This window comes from Dryobates pubescens, chromosome 12, assembly GCF_014839835.1.
Source record: "Dryobates pubescens isolate bDryPub1 chromosome 12, bDryPub1.pri, whole genome shotgun sequence".
In the NCBI taxonomy this organism is placed as follows: Eukaryota; Metazoa; Chordata; class Aves; order Piciformes; family Picidae; genus Dryobates; species Dryobates pubescens.
Genome location: NC_071623.1, coordinates 21,740,474 through 21,758,285, shown reverse-complemented (window position 1 = coordinate 21,758,285; position 17,812 = coordinate 21,740,474). Strand labels below are relative to the sequence as shown.

The following is a 17,812-nucleotide window of genomic DNA, read 5'->3' as shown; positions in this document are numbered from 1 at the left end:
TGGTATGCCCAGAGACAGTGCCATGGATAAGTTGTTCCATCACCTTTCCAGGAGCAGAGGTGAGGCTGATCAGTCTGTAGTTACCTGGTTCCTCCTTCTTGCCCTTTTTGAAGACTGGAGTGACTTTTACTTTCCTCCAGTCCTCAGGCTCCTCTCCTGTTGCTTAACTGAGCCCTAACCCAGTCCCCATCAACTGAGGCACCTGAGGTCAGTCTCCAGCAGTACAGAGACAAAGGTGGCATTCAGTAGCTCTGCATTCTTTGTACCTCTGTCATTAGGGCACCCATCTCACTGAGCAGTGCACCTGCATTGCCTCTAGTGTTTTGTTTCACACTGGCGTGTCTTCCCCAGAGAAACAATGCTGTTTGGAGGAGTTTGGAGGAGGATGCATGTTGTAGCTGAAATGAATGTGCCACCCTACCTTTATTTTAGGATTATTCAAATCAAGGTGTGGAAATGAATGGAACAGGTACAAGGAGAGTAAGCTCTCTTGAATCTCTTTGGGTGAGCGGTGCTGTACAACAAAGGAAAGTGTGGGCTGAGTCGGCTTCATTTGAACTTCTGTTTGAAATCAAGGAACGACTGAGTTTTTATTTCCAACCATTCTGGTGCCAAAATAGAAGGAAAAATTGCAAAGTTTCATGTAAGAGATCCCACAAAGCAGTTGCTTGAATTGAAGTTGCTGCAGCACAGGTGTTGTTTTGTGGTTTTTATCATGTGTGTGTTTCCTTGCAGGTATTTTTTGATAGACTTAGAGGCCCCGCCTTCGATTGTGTCAACCATGATGGATCACTTGGGACGTGATATCGATGTAATTAGACCTGCCTTTATAAAGCACCGTGTATCGAAGACAGAAGAATGCAGTGGCATAAACCCAGTCAACTATGAAGACAAACTAATTGCCAAGAGGAAGTGAATACTCCAACTAGAACCAAGGCTGAAAGGGGTTGTTTTTTTTTACAACCTTTTTTATTCCTGCTTTGGAAAACAATCTAATGCCCACCAAAGATCAGTTTGGGCCATGCTGCATGTGTGGTTACAGTACACTGTCTCCAGTTACTGTAAAGTTTGAAGTTTCTTTCTGTTAAACATTGTTTGAATGGGCTTAATCTATATGTTTATCTTCATATCTGGCTAGTGTGAAAATTGGTTTTCCTTTCTCTGAGAGCATTACTTTGATGATGATTTATCCAGCGTCAGAATGCTAAAAATAGCCTTCCGCTCCACAAAGACATGACTGCAGAATACGTGCGTCGACAGGAGAGATTAGGAAGTCTGCAGGACAAATATAGGAGTATAGAATCTGATTTGTTGATTTGCTGGAGGTTTTCTGATTTGTTGGAGGTTTGCTGATTTGTTGGAGGTGAGGGTGGGTTGGGTTTTTTTGCTTGTTTTTGGAAAACTGTAATAAAGTGTGATTAAAACCAAAACTTGACTCATTCTGTGTTTAAAAGCATTAAAAATAACTTAGGTTTCCAAAAGCCACATCATACTGCTTTCTTTAAGGTAGTAACTCCCTTCAAAGTACAGGTAAAAGATCACTCTCTACAGAAATGGCCAGAAACTTCCAGCTGGCAGGGTAGAGAATAGCCATGCTCATAGATGGACAGAAGAATAAAAGGTGCTTTGTTTTACCATCAGCTAGATGCAGATGCACATTCAAAACTGCAAAAAGCATCAGGACAAAATCCTTAGTGTGTATTGTGTCTTTCTTTTGCTCTTGTGGAAACCAAAGGAAAAGCAGTGCATGTGGAAGATGACATTAATGTCGTGAGGGCTCTTGCAGGTCCAACATAAACTGAGTAGTTTCCAGAGGATCTTCATATTTCCCCCATGCTGCTGAAGACGTGTTCAGAGAAGGGCAACAAAGCTGGTGAGGGGTTTGGAGCACAAGCCCTATGAGGAGACGCTGAGGGAGCTGGGGTTGCTTAGCCTGGAGAAGAGGAGGCTCAGGGGAGACCTTATTGCTCTCTTCAACTACCTGAAGGGAGGTTGTAGCCAGGTGGGGGTTGGTCTCTTCTCCCAGGCAACCAGCACTAGAACAAGAGGACACAGTCTCAAGCTGCACCAGGGGAGGTTTAGACTGGATGTTAGGAAGAAATTCTTCACAGAGAGAGTGATTGCCCATTGGAATGGGCTGCCAAGGGAGGTGGTGGAGTCGCCATCACTGGAGGTGTTTAGGATGAGACTTGATAGGGTGCTTGATATCATGGTTCAGTTGATTAGATGGTGTTGGATGCAATGATCTCAAAGGTCTCTTCCAACCTGGTCTATCCTATTCTATTCTATTCTAAATGCTGTGGCCATTTCTGGTTCTGAAGGAATGTGTGTGTGTAGTTATTTCTGTAGAATAAAGTAAGCTGACATTGATGTGTTGTTATGCAAAGAGGATATTCTTTACTTGAATGAGCTTCATCCAGAAGCTGCCTCCTCTGGCACTCCAGCTTTGTGTGTTGCCAAAGTCAAGGCCAGCCCAGAAGTCAAGGTCTTGTTGGTGTGACTACTCTTCAGCATGCTGTTTCATCATGAGTTGGTCTCTCCTTTGCATGGTTGGTTTTGTTTGGGGTTGGTTTGGTTGGTTTGTTTTGGTTGGTTGGGTTTGTTGGGGTTTTGTTTTGTGGGGGGGGGGTTTGAGGGATGCTGTTTTTAACTTGGATGCAGAACTTCAGGGGAAAAGAAAGCATCGTTTTCTTTAGTATCTTCTTTGTCAGATGAAAAAGTGAATTAGAGAATAGAATAGAATAGAATAGAATAGAATAGAATAGAATAGAATAGAATAGAATAGAATAGAATAGAATAAACCAGGTTGGAAGAGACCTTCAAGATCATCATGTCCAACCTATCATCCAACACTACCCAACCAACTAAACCATGCAACCAAGCATCCTGTCAAGCCTCGCCCTGAACACCCCCAGCGACGGCGACCCCACCACCGCCTCAGGCAGCCCATTCCAGTGGGCAATCACTCTCTCTGTGTAAAACTTCCTCCTAACCTCCAGCCTAAACCTCCTCTGATGCAGCCTGAGACTGTGTCCTCTTGTTCTGGTACTGGTTGCCTGGGAGAAGAGACCAACCTCTGCCTGACTACAACCCCCCTTCTGGTAGTTGTAGAGAGCAATAAGGTCACCCCTGAGTCTCCTCCTCTCCAGGCTAAGCAACCCCAGCTCCCTCAATCTCTCCTCATAGGGCTTGTGCTCCAAGCCCCTCACCAACCTTGTTGCCCTTTTCTGGACACGTTCCAGCAAGTCAACATCCTTCCTAAACTGAGGGGCCCAGAACTGGACACAGTACTCAAGGTGCGGCCTAACCAGTGCAGTGTACAGGGGCAGAATGACCTCCCTGCTCCTGCTGGCCACACTGTTCCTGATGCAGGCCAGGATGCCATTGGCCCTCCTGGCTGCCTGGGCACACTGCAGGCTCATGTTCAGCCTACCATCAACCAGTACCCCCAGGTCCCTTTGCAGCTGACTGCTCTCCAGCCACTCTGACCCCAGCTTGTAACTCTGCATGGGGTTGCTGTGGCCAATGTGCAGAACCTGGCACTTGGATGTGTTAAATCTCATGCCGTTGGATTCTGCCCATCTGCCCAGCCTGTCGAGGTCCCTCTGCAGAGCCTCTCTACCCTCCAGCAGATCAACTCCTGCCCCCAGCTTGGTGTCGTCAGCAAATTTACTGATGATGGAAATGGAAGAGGAAATTTTCTCCCTGAACCTCTTTATTTAGGAGATGTGAATGTTTGTGGGTTTCTGTTGGGGGTGGTTTCTGTTGGGGGTTGTTGGTTGGTTGGTTCTTGTTGGTTTGGTTTTGTTTGGGTTTTTGGTCTTTTTCTTTTCCCCCACCCCCAGTTTTAACTTTCAAGAGAATATTGTCACGTTTTGTCTCTTCTTTCCTGGGAAAAAACGTTGGGAGAATAGAGAGCACGGGCTACATGCTTACTGAAGCTGGATTTATATTAGGTGTGGGGTTTGTCTTTTTAAAAAACATAGTTACTGCCAGTTTTGTGGTGTGCACTGGTGCCTGCTCCAGGCAGAGCTTTGCTTATCAATGATTCTTGCTTCCAGGACAGACCTTCCTTCCACATGAGTGTAAGCTGAGCCAGGAGCAGCCGCAGGTTTGTAACTATGCCACGAGTTCGGCTTCCGGAGCTGCCCTTCCTGATGGGCTACTGAAAAATTCAGATTTGTGGGATAAAAAAGCACGAGTTACAAACAGGGAAATATGGAATCATTTAAAGCATGGTTTAGAATTCTGTTTCTCAGAAGTTTTCTTAAATGGAGAGTAAAATAAAATGTGCTTTAAAGTTACTTTGCCTTTGGCTAGGACTGTGGGCCCTAGATTTCATCTGAGTTGAAAGGAGAATGTATGTTTTTTCAGCATCACAAAATGAAAAAGGTTGTGAACAGAGTTTGTCTTTATTCAGTTCCCTTTAGTGTAGTATTAAATTTTGCAATTAATTTGTTCCGCTTTCTAATTTGATGCCTGCATTCACTAGGAAACTTCTAGATGCTCGTTAGAGATGAGCCTGTCAGTTTATTAAATCTGAGGCATTATTTGTTGTGAATTAGAATCTTTGGTCAGTCAGGTGTTCGTGCTCCTTGTTTCTGTGGGGCTCATTCCTAATTTTAACAGAAGATTAATCATAGAATCAACAAGGTTGGAAAAGACCTCAAAGATCATCAAGTCCAACCTGTCACCCAGGACCTCATGCCTACTAGACCATGGCACCAAGTGCCATGTTCAGCCCCGTCTTGAACACCTCCACCACCTCCCTGGGCAGCCCATTCCAACAGCTAACAACTCTCTCTGTGAAGAACTTTCTCCTCACCTCGAGCCTAAACTTCCCCTGGTGCAGCTTGAGACTGTGTCCTCTTGTTCTGGTGCTGATTGTCTGGGAGAAGAGACCAACCCGCTCCTGGCTACAACCACCCTTGAGGTAGTTGTAGACAGCAATAAGGTCTCCCCTGAGCCTCCTCTTCTCCAGGTGTGGTAGTGAGAAAAGTTCAGTTCTCCCCCCCCAGCTAACTCAGTTGGAGAAGCAAAGGGAAAAGCTGTATTTGTACAAGCAGAATGAAATGCAATGAATAGATAGAAAATATACAGTATATACAAAAATATACAGGAAAGAACGTAACACAGAAAACTCCCTCCTGATGGAGGAGGGTTCCCCCCAAAAGCCCCTTTCCCCCTTCCTCCTTTTTTCCCAAAAAGGATTAAAGAGAGAAAATGGATATTGAGGGAATTCCCTTAGTTCAAAGCAGGTGTTAAGGGAGAAAAAGTTTTCTTGTCTCATTGGTCCAAGCTCAGCACTGCCAAGAACAGAACAGAAAGAAGACAGCTGCACCGACTGAACCCCAACTGAAATCCTTAAAGATACATTTCTACTGATCTACCAATGAAATTCGTTTAGAATTATCTTTGTTTTCTGTTTTACACCAAAACATTCAGTTAGAGTGTTCAGCAGCTGTCTTTTCCATAAAGGCACAGCCTAAAACTATCACACCAGGCTAAACAATCCCAGCTCCCGCAGCCTCTCCTCACAGGGCTCATAGGACGTCAAGAGCAGAAGACTTGGGCTTCTGAGTCCAGTTCATCCAAAGACCATATTGGCAGTAGTGCATCTTGGAGCTGCAGCTGATCCTATTTTCTGAGGTACTGACTGTGCAGAAAGGAGTAGCAGAAAGTCTTGTCTACCTTTGGGATAGAAGCACTCGCCAGTGAAACAAGTAGCCACAAGCAGAGCCATGGACTGGTCTGTGGTCACATAAGCGCTGGTGCTTTCTCAGCAGCCCGGTTTATTTATGAAAGAGCTGCTGAATAGCTGCCTCTCAACTGGATGCACTGTTTCCTTCATAATTGATAGTTTCTAATAAGAACTTTTTATTTTTTGTTTTGTTTTAATAGGGGGTGGGGTGGGAGAGGCTAAGGAAGGAGTCTTGGGTTGCAATTTGTTTAGCCCGGTCAGCCACCCAGACTGGTAGTTAGCTATTTTGGGAAGCTAATACATAACAGAGTGAGCCTTCTCTCTCCATAGCTGTAAGTGTGGGAGAGGACACTGGAGTGTATCAGAGGATTGCACCAGCTCTGGGCTTGAGCAAAAAGTTTGAGTTGTGCCGTGGAGGAAGGCAAGTAGCTGTACCCTGAATGATTGTAAATTCTCCCTGCAGAGGAAAGGAAACCTAAGCAAGGCTTTCAAGATGTGCTTGTCTATTTGTCCTCATCAATAGCCCGTTTGTCCCACTGGGCTGTGACCGACTTGATCTCCAAGAATAAAATTTCAGGGCACTATGGTGTGGCTGGAGAGCCAGCAGAGTCTCTGCAGCCAAACCATGGCCAAATACCTAAAATGTCCAACTCTCTTGGCATTCCCAAAGCCCTAAATGGATTGAATACCAGTATTTTAGTTTTGTTTACCAAAGAATTGGATGGTGAAGCTCTTCAACCCTTCCTTAGATTATGTTCCCAAGTGTATAAAATAAGTAGTTTTATGCTCCTAGATACTTTGGTTTTCTTGTTTGTGGATTGTGGACATACAGAGTTGGGCAAGTAATAAAATAACAACTGGCAGTTCTCCTGGCTCTGAAATGTTCTCTTCTCTGTCTCAACCTTCAGCAAACAAATAAGCACAACTGGTTTTGTGGTGAAGATCTTGGACATGTCTTCAGTCGCTCCTTTATCCTGATCTTGTTTCTCTTTCTCAGCTGAATCTTTCACTCTGGAGGTTTATTCAGCGTACTGAGGGCTCAGCACCATCAAAGCACTCGGCACTCTGCTTGCAAAGCAGTCTCTGTGGCCACTGGCTTCACCCCAGGAGGTTTGTGTATGCAGTAATGTGCTCCACGGACCAAGAGTGTATCTTCCATACATCTGACTATTCTGTCAAAATCCTCTTTGTTTGTAGTGTGAGCTTAAGGAATTTTGGGATGCTCAATTGCAGCAGAGCAGGAGTTGTTGCTCAGTGTTTTAATGGGACTCTGAATATAATTTGGCCGCTGGACGGCTACTTTGAAGTGAACTGTTGGAGCTGCAGCCTGAGCTAGGGGTGCAGAGAGGTACTGGTTTGGAAATCATCCAAGGAGCAGCTAGAATGACAACAGTCGACATGACTCATCTGCTCCTACTGTTGAATCTAGGCTTGGAGCACTGAAACACATCACCTGTCACTTCAGGGGATTGTTTTCTGTTTAGTAAGTTAACATACTGTTATAGAATCATAGAATCATGGAACTGTTTAGGTTGGAAAAGGCTTTCAAGACCACTGAGTCCAACTTAAACTTGCACTGCCAAGTCCACCACTAAACCATGTTCCTCAGCACCTCACCTACATGCCTTTTAAATACTTCCAGGGATGGTGACTCAACCACTTCCACGGGCAGCCCGTTGCAAGGCTTGGCATCCCTTTTGGCGCAGGAGCTTTCCCTGGTATCCAATCTAAACTTCTCTCAGTGCATCGTGAGGCTGTTTCCTCTTGTTTTATCACTTGTTGGGGGAGGAGACCAAACTCTGCCTCCTTTCAGGTAGCTGTAGAGAGTGATAAGGTCTTCCCTGAGTGTCCTTTTCTCCAGGCTAAATAGCCCCAGCTCCCTCAGCCGCCCTTCATAATGCTTGTTCTTCAGCCTTGTTACTGGCATTGTTGCCTTTCTCTGGGCGTGTTATAGCACCTCAATGTTTTTCTTTTACTGAGGGGTCCAAAATTGAACACAGGGTTCAAGGTCCTACCTCACCAGTGTCAAGTACAAGGGCATAATCACTTCTTTACTTCTGCTGGCCACAGTATTTGTCATTCAGACCAGGATGCTGTTGGCCTTCTTGGCCACCTGGGCATGCTGCTGGCTTGTATTCAAGCAACTGTTGACCAACACCACACCCTGTCCTTTGCTACATGTCAGCTTTCCAGCCACTCTTCTCCAAGGCTGGAGTGTTGCATGGAGTTGCTGTGACCCAGGTGTAAGACCTGGCACGTGGCCTTATTTAACCTCATACCACTGTCCAGATCCCTCTCTGGAGCCTTCCTACTCTCAAGCAGACCAACAGTGCTAACCAATTTGGTGTCATCTGCAAATTTACTCAAGGTGCTCTTGATTCCCTCACTCAAATAATTGATTAAGATATTAAACAGAACTGGCTGCAGTGCAGAGCCCTGGGAAATACCACTTGTGACCAGCTGCCAGCTGGATTGAAACCCATTCACCACCACTCTTTGGGCCTGGCCATACAGCCATTTTTTTTACTCAGACAAGAGTACATCTGTGCAAGCCATGAGCAGCTAGTTCTCTAGGAGAATGCTGTGGGAAAGAGTGTCAAAGCCTAACTGTAGACAACATCCACGTCATTTCCCTCATCCACTGGGCAGGTGACCTTGCCATAGGAGATCAAGTTAGCCAAGCAGGACCTGCCCTTCACAAACCTGTGCTGACTGGGCTTGATTGCCTGCTTGTACATGCTTGTGCATACATGATTGTACATGCTGCATAATGGCACTCAAGATAATGTGCTCCATAAGCTTCCCTAGTACTGAAGTCAGACTGACAGGCCTGTAGAAGTTATGAAGGAAGACTTTGAATACAAAGCAGCCCTGTTGGAGTCGCAGAAATTTCTGTTCAGACTTGACCAGTCTGCCACACATTATTTTTGCTCAGGGAGGCTCCTAGGATCTGTCCAGCACTGCCAGTGTCTACAGCATAAATGTTCAAGTATCACAAGGCCAACCCCCCAGATATTAGCCACCTAATTATGAGTTTTAAAATCATGAGTATTGCTTAAGTTGAGAGCTTCTTTTTATTGGCCTTCTGGATTTTATGATTCACTTCTTTCAAACTTTGTTGCTGGCGTGATTTTGACACAGCATTTGCCTGAAGAGCTCTCAGAAAAACACAGCTATAGCAAATGAGAAGCTTGATAAATTCATTAAGGCTGGTGCTGTGTCCCTCCACCCACTAAAACTGAACAAGAGAATTTTAAAAGGGAATAATTATTGTGTCCTTTTCTAGAATTCTGAGGTTCAGATAGGATGAAAATGAGAATTGATGTGGAGCCAAACACGTTTTCTCGACTGCTGCATGAAAGGAAGATTAAAAGCACGTTGCTCTCTGTGACCTATGTAATGTGTTGCTTCAACAGACCTTTAAAAACACACAGGCTGCAGCTGGTGGACTACCTTAGGCTAATGCTGCTCCTCTTTGCACAGCTATTTGTGCATTGCTGCGGAGGAGTGGGAGAGTCACTGCTTATTGAATGCTGGTTAAGAGGGGGAGTGATGCATTGACAGATTCGAGTTCTGGAGTATTCAAGGTTGCCTTCTAAAAGTGTTTTTAATGGGAGATAATGCTCACTGTTAAACCTGGGAGAGTTTTTGTCCCTGTTATTTTTGCATTGTGCTTAGGCTGCCAAGTCAACCTTGTTTGGAGAATGTGAACTGGCACGTAGAAAATCTGCCTCATTAAAATCTTCAACATGTTTATCTTGAGGATACTTTGGGGGGGGATAGTGTTGCTTCACTGAATCCATAAGAGGCCTCTGGCTGAGTTCTGTAGGAGCAGAGGTTTCCTGACACTGTGATGCACTTTCTCCCAAGCAGAATCCTTAAATCACCTTGACAGGATTTGCAGACTTTTGAACTTTTTGTAGATAAAGACTCACATGATGCCTTCATGCAAGGGCTGGTTGGTGCACCTTGGAGAATGCCTAATGTGTGCAGGGCGCTCATGGGGCTTCTGAGTGTAGTAATGAGGTAAGTTCATCTCAGTTTTCTGCTAAGGCCTGACATGAAAGTTACTTGCAGGGAGAAAAAGCCCTTTAATTTTGAGTTTCCCTTTACAATTCACCTTAGAAGCAGCAGCAGTGGGGTGAGGCAGGGTGGAGAAGGCTTGTTGCATAGTCAGTGTTTTTGCAGGCTGTCTTCTTCACTGTTTTTTTGGTATGTGACAAGCAGAAAGAAAATGTCATATATAGTCTGTTCCCTCTGTATGCATTGCTACCTGGGAGATATATGACTGAGGGAAATGTAAAGAGCAGGATGTTTATTATCTTATTATGCACAGCCATCATTTCCATTCTCTTGCTCAGTGAGTGGGAATGTCATGAAAGTAATACATTCACTCATTAAATGACAAGGAGCTAGGCACCTTAAAAGTTCTAGGTGCTACAGCAGTGGAGTGGAAGGCTGAATGGGGCTGAGCATCTCTTCCAACAGTGAGTGGCTGCAGCCATGGTCACAACAGACCACACTGGGTGAAAAATGTGATGGAGAAGGGTGTCAGAGGAGTAGAAGGTCTTTGTGGAGACACTGAAGGGGACCCACACTAAGTGCAGGTCATAGAGACATGTAGGAATGCTGGAGAGATAAAACCAAAGTTCCCTGAAGCAATCAGTATGTTTGCACAGTGGAGTGCTGGAAGCAGCTGGTGGGTATAGGTCTGTGCCCACTGTGCTCAAAGTGTGGACACAAGACTTGTGCTGCGTCAGCATGCTGGAGAGGAATCAAACCAAAACTGTTTGATCCTCCAACTGGCTAACTATGAGGCAGGACTGGATATTGCAATTTGTACCAGTCACTAGAAAGTGCAAATGGTTTGCTTCAGTAATCCTTGTAATCCCCTATAAATAATGTCCTCCCCTATATTGATGAAAAAAATGAATTACATCATAACTAAACCCAGCCAAAAGGGAAAACATCAATGAAATAACAACAAAAAAGGAGCGAGTGCACTCACCATTCTGGTCAGGTTCATCTGAGCTGCAGTAGGAGACCTTGGGATTCCTGCCAGAGAAAGGAGGACAATTATCAGAAAGGAAAATCTGCATAATCTTGGTCTGGAAAAGTAGTTTTGGAGAAGTTCCAGGCCCTGAGACTTTGTTACACAGGATGCAGCTGGAGCGGTAAGGTGAGCAGCCGAGGGGGAGTGCTATGTTGGGTCACTCTCAGCTACTCATTCTCAGGGGTTTTCACCCAGAGGTTTCTACACTGACTGTCCTCCAGGTCGGTAGCAGCTGCCTCTGCTTTGATGTGGTGGCTCTTCCACGTTCCACATGCACAGAGACATCATTACAGACTTGCTCTGGCACCTTGTTAAGCTTTGCTAAAAAGTGACTTTGTGGATAAAGAGAGCTGTGGAGGGTTTCTCTCTCTTGGCTGGATACACTGGCAGAGCTGCTGGCATAGATCTGGTTAAAGAATTGCAAAGGGAGCATCAATTGCTGAGTGGTGGGCCCACGATTTGACTTTAAAGGATGTGTGTGTATTTGGGGTTGTCCTTATCAGTGATGAGGGAATTGAGTGCACCCTTGGGAAGTTTGCAGATGACAGTAAACTGGGTGGGAGTGTGAGCTGGTATGGTGCTGTGCTTTGGATTTAGGATGAGAACAATGTTGATAACACACTGATATTTTAGTTGTTGCAGTGTTCATATTAAGTCAAGGACTTTGCAGGCTGGGTGTGCACAAGAAGTTGGGAGGGGACACAGCCAGGACAGCTGACTCAAAGGGATATTCCATGCCATCTGACATCACTTTGAGCCAAAAAAACTGGAGGGAGTTGGCTGGGGGTGGCAGCCTACTGTTTGGGCAGTGGAGGGTGAGCAATTGCATTGTACATCACTTGTTTTGGACATTGCTATAGCATATTTTCCTTCTTTTTCTGACCTATTAAACTGTCTTTATCTCAAGCCATGAGTTTTACCTTTTTTTCCAATTCTTTTCCCCATCCCATCTGGGGCAAGTGAGTGAATGGCTGTGTGGTCTTTAGCTGCCTGTCACAGGTTAAACCACAACACAAGCCACAATGAAGTGTGGGCAGGTGGCCTGTGGCAGAGATCAGATGTGTCACAGGTGCTGGTGAATGGGTAGACCAGAGCTGGAATCACTTCATGGATCCTCATATGTGCTTCCTTCACCATCCCCAAGACACAAGTGCATCACTTTGGTTTGACTTGGCTTGGTGATATTGAAGGTCTTTTCCAACTTAAATGATTCTGTACCTGGGATCTCTATGTGCTGGGAGGTGCATTCTCACACAAGGTGGCTGCCTGAATTGAGACAGCAGCACCAGATGGGCTTGTCTCTGCTGCACCTTGGATTTACAACTTAGGTTCAGGGGTGGGTGGAGAGGGCTTGGCCAGAACAGGGAGTGTGGGGAGCAGCAGTCTTGCAGGTGACAGAACGGTGTCAGGCCTGTGCATGCAGTGCTGTGCCCAAGCTCACTGCATTGGCTAGTGCTGTGTGGTTGGAGGACCTGGTGGCAGGATGAGTAGCAAGTGGGACTTGCCTCTGGTGCCAGAGCTTCCTGCAGTCCCCCCTCACTGGTGCACTGGGTGACATGTGACCTTGGAGGAGACAGAGTGTCTGCTGTGGGGCAGGGGTCAGTTTGGGTGTGCAGTGGTTTGGCAGGCACTGTGTTATCCTGTGGGTGTGTAAGGGGTTTGGGTATATCTGAGAATGCTACTGATGAGGTTCCAAGCCTGCCATCGTGACTGAGGGGTCCCCTGGCATCCCTGACGCGAGAGGCCAGGGCAGCCTGGAGGGTGAGGGAGCGGGGCAGCCCATCTTCCTGGCTGAGGAAGGCTGCAACAGGTTTCTCTGAAGGCTGTCTGTGCTGGGAGAGTGAATCACTGCCGAAGAGCAGGGCACTTCTTGCGTAGGTCTGTGCTGCCAGCTTCTCTGCAGCCTCCGCTGGCACTGAATAATTACTCGGAGAGGAGCGAGGCCACTGACTGTGAAGAGGACTGTAAATCACAGCGCTATAATCGTTCCCACACGTAACATTCCTCTTGACCTCTGAGAACTCTAAAAACAGCTGTGGTCTGAAACCCTCAGTTAATTGCACTGTGAAGAGCAAGAGCCCCCTCTGAGTGTTATTACGATTTGAATTACATGGTCCTTAAATGCTGGCATTTAAGAAAGTACAATAGTGGTCTTCCTCATGTGAGAATCCACAGAAATGTGGTGGGTTCTGCTGATGGTAAATGTGGCCAGCCCGCTGAAGCCAGTGGGAGCCCATGGTAGATAGTTATACCAAAAGGATTTGCTAAGGTATTTTATGCGAGGCTGAAAATTAAGGAAGTCCAGATGGTCATCAAGGTATCTCATTCCTGCAAGCACATGCACAGGCTTTGTTTTATTCCCGTTGTCTTTGCTTTCTCCTTGCATCTGGGAAAGAATGTGTGTTTACTTTGCTGGCCCTGATGATTTCAACCTGACTGCTTACGTGCACAAAGCTCAGCACGTACCTGAAAATCGGCAGGATCGACAGCTTGCTTGGTGTCACCCAGGTCCAAAAACCAGAGCTTTCTGAAGAGACCTCCCAAAGGGTTTCTAACAAACATTGAGGCTTGTTTGTTTGTTTGTTTGTTTTTAATCCTGACATAAGACCTAGTGTGTTGCCTGCATACCAGCTATTCACTCATTCAGATGTAATTTTTTAGCTCATACCTGAGTGAAAGTAAAAATCCTGTAGGATTTTACTGAGTGTTCAACTGTTTTGACTTTGATCAGTGCTAGCGACACAGCTCACAGAATCACAGAGTCACAGAACTAACCAGGCTGGAAAAGACCTTCAAGATCACCGAGTCCAGCCCATCACCCAACACCATCCAATCAACTAAACCATGGCACTGAGTGCCTCATCCAGCCTTATTTTAAACACTTCCAGGGACGGTGACTCCACCACCTCCCTGGGCAGCCCATTCCAGTGGCCAATCTCTGTCTGTGAAGAATTTCCTCCTAACATCCAGCCTAAACTGCAAAACTGTTTTAGAATCACAGAATTGTTAGGGTTGGAAGGGACCCCAAGGGTCATCCAGTTCAAACCCCACTGCCATGGGCAGGGACACCTCACACTAGAGCAGGCAGCTCAGAGCCACATCCAGCCTGGCCTTAAAAACATCCAGGGATGGGGCTTCTACCACTTCCCTGGGCAACCTGTGCCAATGTCTCACCATCCTCATGGGGAAGAACTTCTTCCTAGCATCCAATCTGAATCTACCCATCTCTATTTTGTTTTTCCATTCCCTCAGTCCTATCACTCCCTGACACCCTAGAAGCCCCTCACTTGCCCCATTTCCCCCCTTTTCCCCTCAAACCCAGAGCACCTGGGCTCTGTTGGAGTCTCCTCCCACCCCAGGTGTGGCCACTTTGCCCTCCCCACCCACTCCCCTTTTTAATCCCCTCCAGGAAGGGCAGAAGCCCCAAGCTGAGCCCTTCTGGGCTGAGGATCCTCCTCTCATCTCTGGTGAGTGCCCATGGTGCACACTGGGTGATGGTGGTGGTGACAACAAAGGCCGGGGGGCCTGGTGGCCCCCCGGTTGTTAGGGCCAGGATTGATGACTCCTCCAATATCATTCACTGGTGCTGGCTGGGGCTCCTTGCTGGGGCTGAGCTCCTCTGGGTGGTGTATTGGCTGGTGAGGGTCTTGCCCCTGGCTCTGGGATGGATGCAGGAGTGGTGGTGGTGGAGCAGGAGCTGTTCAGTCTCATGATATTTTGCTAATTACACTGTTTTTACCTGAGGACCCTGGAGTCTGCTCTAGTCAGAGAGCTTAGATTAATAAAAACTGATGTGAAATGTTTCTCCACCATACTGAATTCTGTCATCCTGTATCCTCCCTCAGAGCAGGTTTCCCTCAGGTCATTCTGATGCTCAGGATGTGGGCAGATGACCTTGGGCACTCCTCCCCATCCTCCTTACACTCTGTGGAAGAGCTGCCAGTAGGTAACAGCTGATAGGGAGATTGTGCAGAGGGTACTGAGGGATGGATAATGAACAGCTCCTGCAGGAGACACCTTCCAATAATGGAATCCCCAGAGCAGAAATCCTCTTTAACAGTGAGAAGAAACTTCAAAGCTCACCCCTGAAAGAGTGTGAAGCACTTCACAGATCCAGAGAATCCCTGCAGTAAGTACTGAGGCTGACCACAGCTCCTTGTCCACTCTAGGTGGTGCCTGTTCTCCCTAAGGTGCTGTTCTTCACTTCTGTCTCTGTTCTCTGGGAATTCTTTGCTCTACTTTTTACAGTCTTGCCTGTGGCCATGTACAGATCTGTCAGGGAGCATGGCTACAGGTCACCAGGCACCTGTCCAGTGTCTGCAGTGCCTCAGCCAGGCACACTGATGAGCCTAATCTTGTAAGCAGATTTATTCCCAAGCTTGGCACAACCTTCACTGGAAAAAAACCACACAAAACCCACCACAAAACAAAAAAATCTTCAGGTTATACAAAACTCTTCCTGTTCAGTTTTGGAAAGGCAAAGTCAGGAGAGTTGAACCAAAAAAAACCCCACAACAACCCAAACCCAAATGAAATAAAAAAACCCCAAAAGATCACCAAACATCTCCCCAACAAAACCCACACCAAAAAAAACACCCAAACCCACAACAACAAAAAACCCCAAACCAAACAAACAGCTGCCCCCCAAAAACAACAGCCAAAAAAACCACCTCAACAAAGCAAGCCCCAAGCAAACAGAAATGTATTTCAAATGCTCATGACTGCAACCTTAAACCAGTCTGTATCTCAGTTTGATAGATCCTAAAGGAACTTCTGGCTGGTGTAAAGGAACTCTGACTCCAAAGCCAGGCCAAATGCAGAGCTACCACTAAATCTTCAAACAACTCTGCACTTAGACCTGGGCAAATCTTTCCTTCTTTTACTGAGCTTTAAAAGTAATGTCTTCAATGCTCTGATGCGAGCAGAGATGTGCTTAGTATTTGCCAAGGAAATGAAGTCCCTCTCGCTGGTTTTAAAGAGTTAAAGTTACAGGAAGGCTCTGGAGGTGCTGGAAGGTGTCCAGTGAAGGGCCATTTTTTTTGAACAAAAAAAAGAAGAAATAAAAAGGAAAAAAAGATCAAAAAAAGAGGCAACTCTTGGCAGAGAGAAGACTCTCTAGGTGTGCCCATTCACTTTAATGATATTTTTCCTCTTTGCTATCTGTGCCCATTAGTTGGAAATACCTTGTAGCACTTGGTTGAGAGCCTTCTGGAGTTCATGGAAAGCTGCTGGTTTCTCCAGGCTGATGTGTTCTAGGCATGTTGAGGGAAGGATTTTTTTTTTCTGGCTTCAGATAAATGGCTGCCATTTGTTCCTGACATATTTCAAACTTCTGTCCCTTACTTGGAGGTCAGATAGAATTTCAGTGTCCCTCCTATTAGCCCTTGTGGTGGGCTGAAGTTTCCCCCCAGCATTAACTTCAGCCAGATTAACTCAGAAGCAAATGAAGCTGTATTTACAAGCAAAACTTACACTTGACAATGGAATGCAATGGATATGCACAAATTATACATTTTTTACAATAGTATACAGATATTTACAATTAGCAAACAACATGAAACCCCTCCCTGGTCAAAAGACCAGAGAAGCCTGTTCCACTGCCCCCCCGAAACCCACTTCTCCCAAGAGAGTGAAAGGAGTTGAGAGAAAGCAGTGGGTTAGACTTATCCCAAGGTCAGCCAGAAGCACACTATCTCACAAGCAAAGCAGTAACAGCCAAGATGAGAAGAGAAGAGAAAAGGAAGGGGGAAATGTGAAATGCAATGTGAAGAATTGGCTATGATACAGCTTCTTTTATCCCAGACATTTATCCAATGAATTTGTTTAGAGTAATCTTTTGTTTTTCCTTTTTACACCCAATAGTGACTTATTTATATTTTTCTACTTTTCTGCTCAAAATCTGCAGCTAATTTAAAAGGCATAGCCTAAAACTACCACAGACCTCAATCCAGGAAGGACATGAACCTGATGGAGAGGGTCCAGAGTATGGGCATGAAAATGATCAAGGAGTTGGAGCACCTCTGCTACAAGGACAGGCTGAAGGAGCTGGGGTTGTTCAGCCTGGCAAGAGGAGGCCCTGGAGAGACCTAATAGCAGCCTTCCAGTACCTGAAGGGGACCTACAAGAAGGATGGAGAGAGACTGTTTACAAAGGCCTGTGGGGACAGGACAAGGGGCAATGGCTTCAAACTAGATAAGAACAGTTTTAGATTGAATGTTAGGAACAAGTTCTTTACTGTGAGGATGGTGAACACTGGAACGGGGTGCCCAGGGAGGTGGTTGTGGCCCCTTCCCTGGAGATACTTAAAGTGAGGCTTGACAGGGCTCTGGGCAGCCTGATATAGTTGAGGATGTCCCTGCTTACTGCAGAGGGGGTTGGACTAGATGGCCTTTGGAGGTCCCTTCCAACCCAGACCATTCTGTGATTCAGAGGAAATCCCTGAATCTTCTTTTTCCCCTTGCACAGCTACATGTAAGTTTTCTGCAGCACTTTTTACTATAAAGTAGTTCATTTTTCATTTTATTTATTTATTTTTTTCTTAATTGAAGCCTCATTGTCAGGAAGAGAAAACATTTCAAAAAGAATATGCCAATCCTCTTTCTGTTGTAGGAAATTGCAGTTTGGAGGCACTTGAAGTCACTTGACTTTCAAGCTGTTTCAAGTGTCTTTCTATAATTAGATTAATTTTCACATATTCTTCTACACTTATGTTGTCTTCAATGCAGTCCTGAATCAATGTCTTCTCTTCTGAGTTCTTCTAATTGAGCACTTTCATCATTGTCCTTGACCAGAAAGCTGTTTGAAGAACTTTCTATTATGTCCTCTGCAGAAATTATGGAAGAGATCAAGCAAGTCCCAAAACACTTTAGAGCTGTGCTCTCCTGGCTTCATATGCTCATACACACCTTAAGGGCCAAAGGGTGCCTTAAATCATTTGGTTTAATCTTCTGACTGTCACAAACTTTACTTATTGCCATACTCCAAACTGTTTTGAGTTGGCCCAATCAGTTCAGTTTGGCATAGATGTTCTCTTTGAGAGGGAGCCAAATTTCAAATTA

General features: G+C 45.7%; 1 protein-coding gene across 1 annotated transcript in view; it reads left to right on the top strand.

Annotated features, from left to right (window-relative positions):
- Positions 1–1,247, top strand: part of MRPS6 (mitochondrial ribosomal protein S6) — a 51,064-nt gene extending 49,817 nt beyond the window's left edge. Inside the window, exon 3 of the mRNA XM_054166067.1 lies at positions 736–1,247. Coding sequence (XP_054022042.1) covers positions 736–916 — 181 coding nt within the window. The 3' untranslated portion in view covers positions 917–1,247. The remainder of the gene's footprint in view (positions 1–735) is intronic.
- The last annotated feature ends 16,565 nt before the right edge of the window (positions 1,248–17,812 follow it).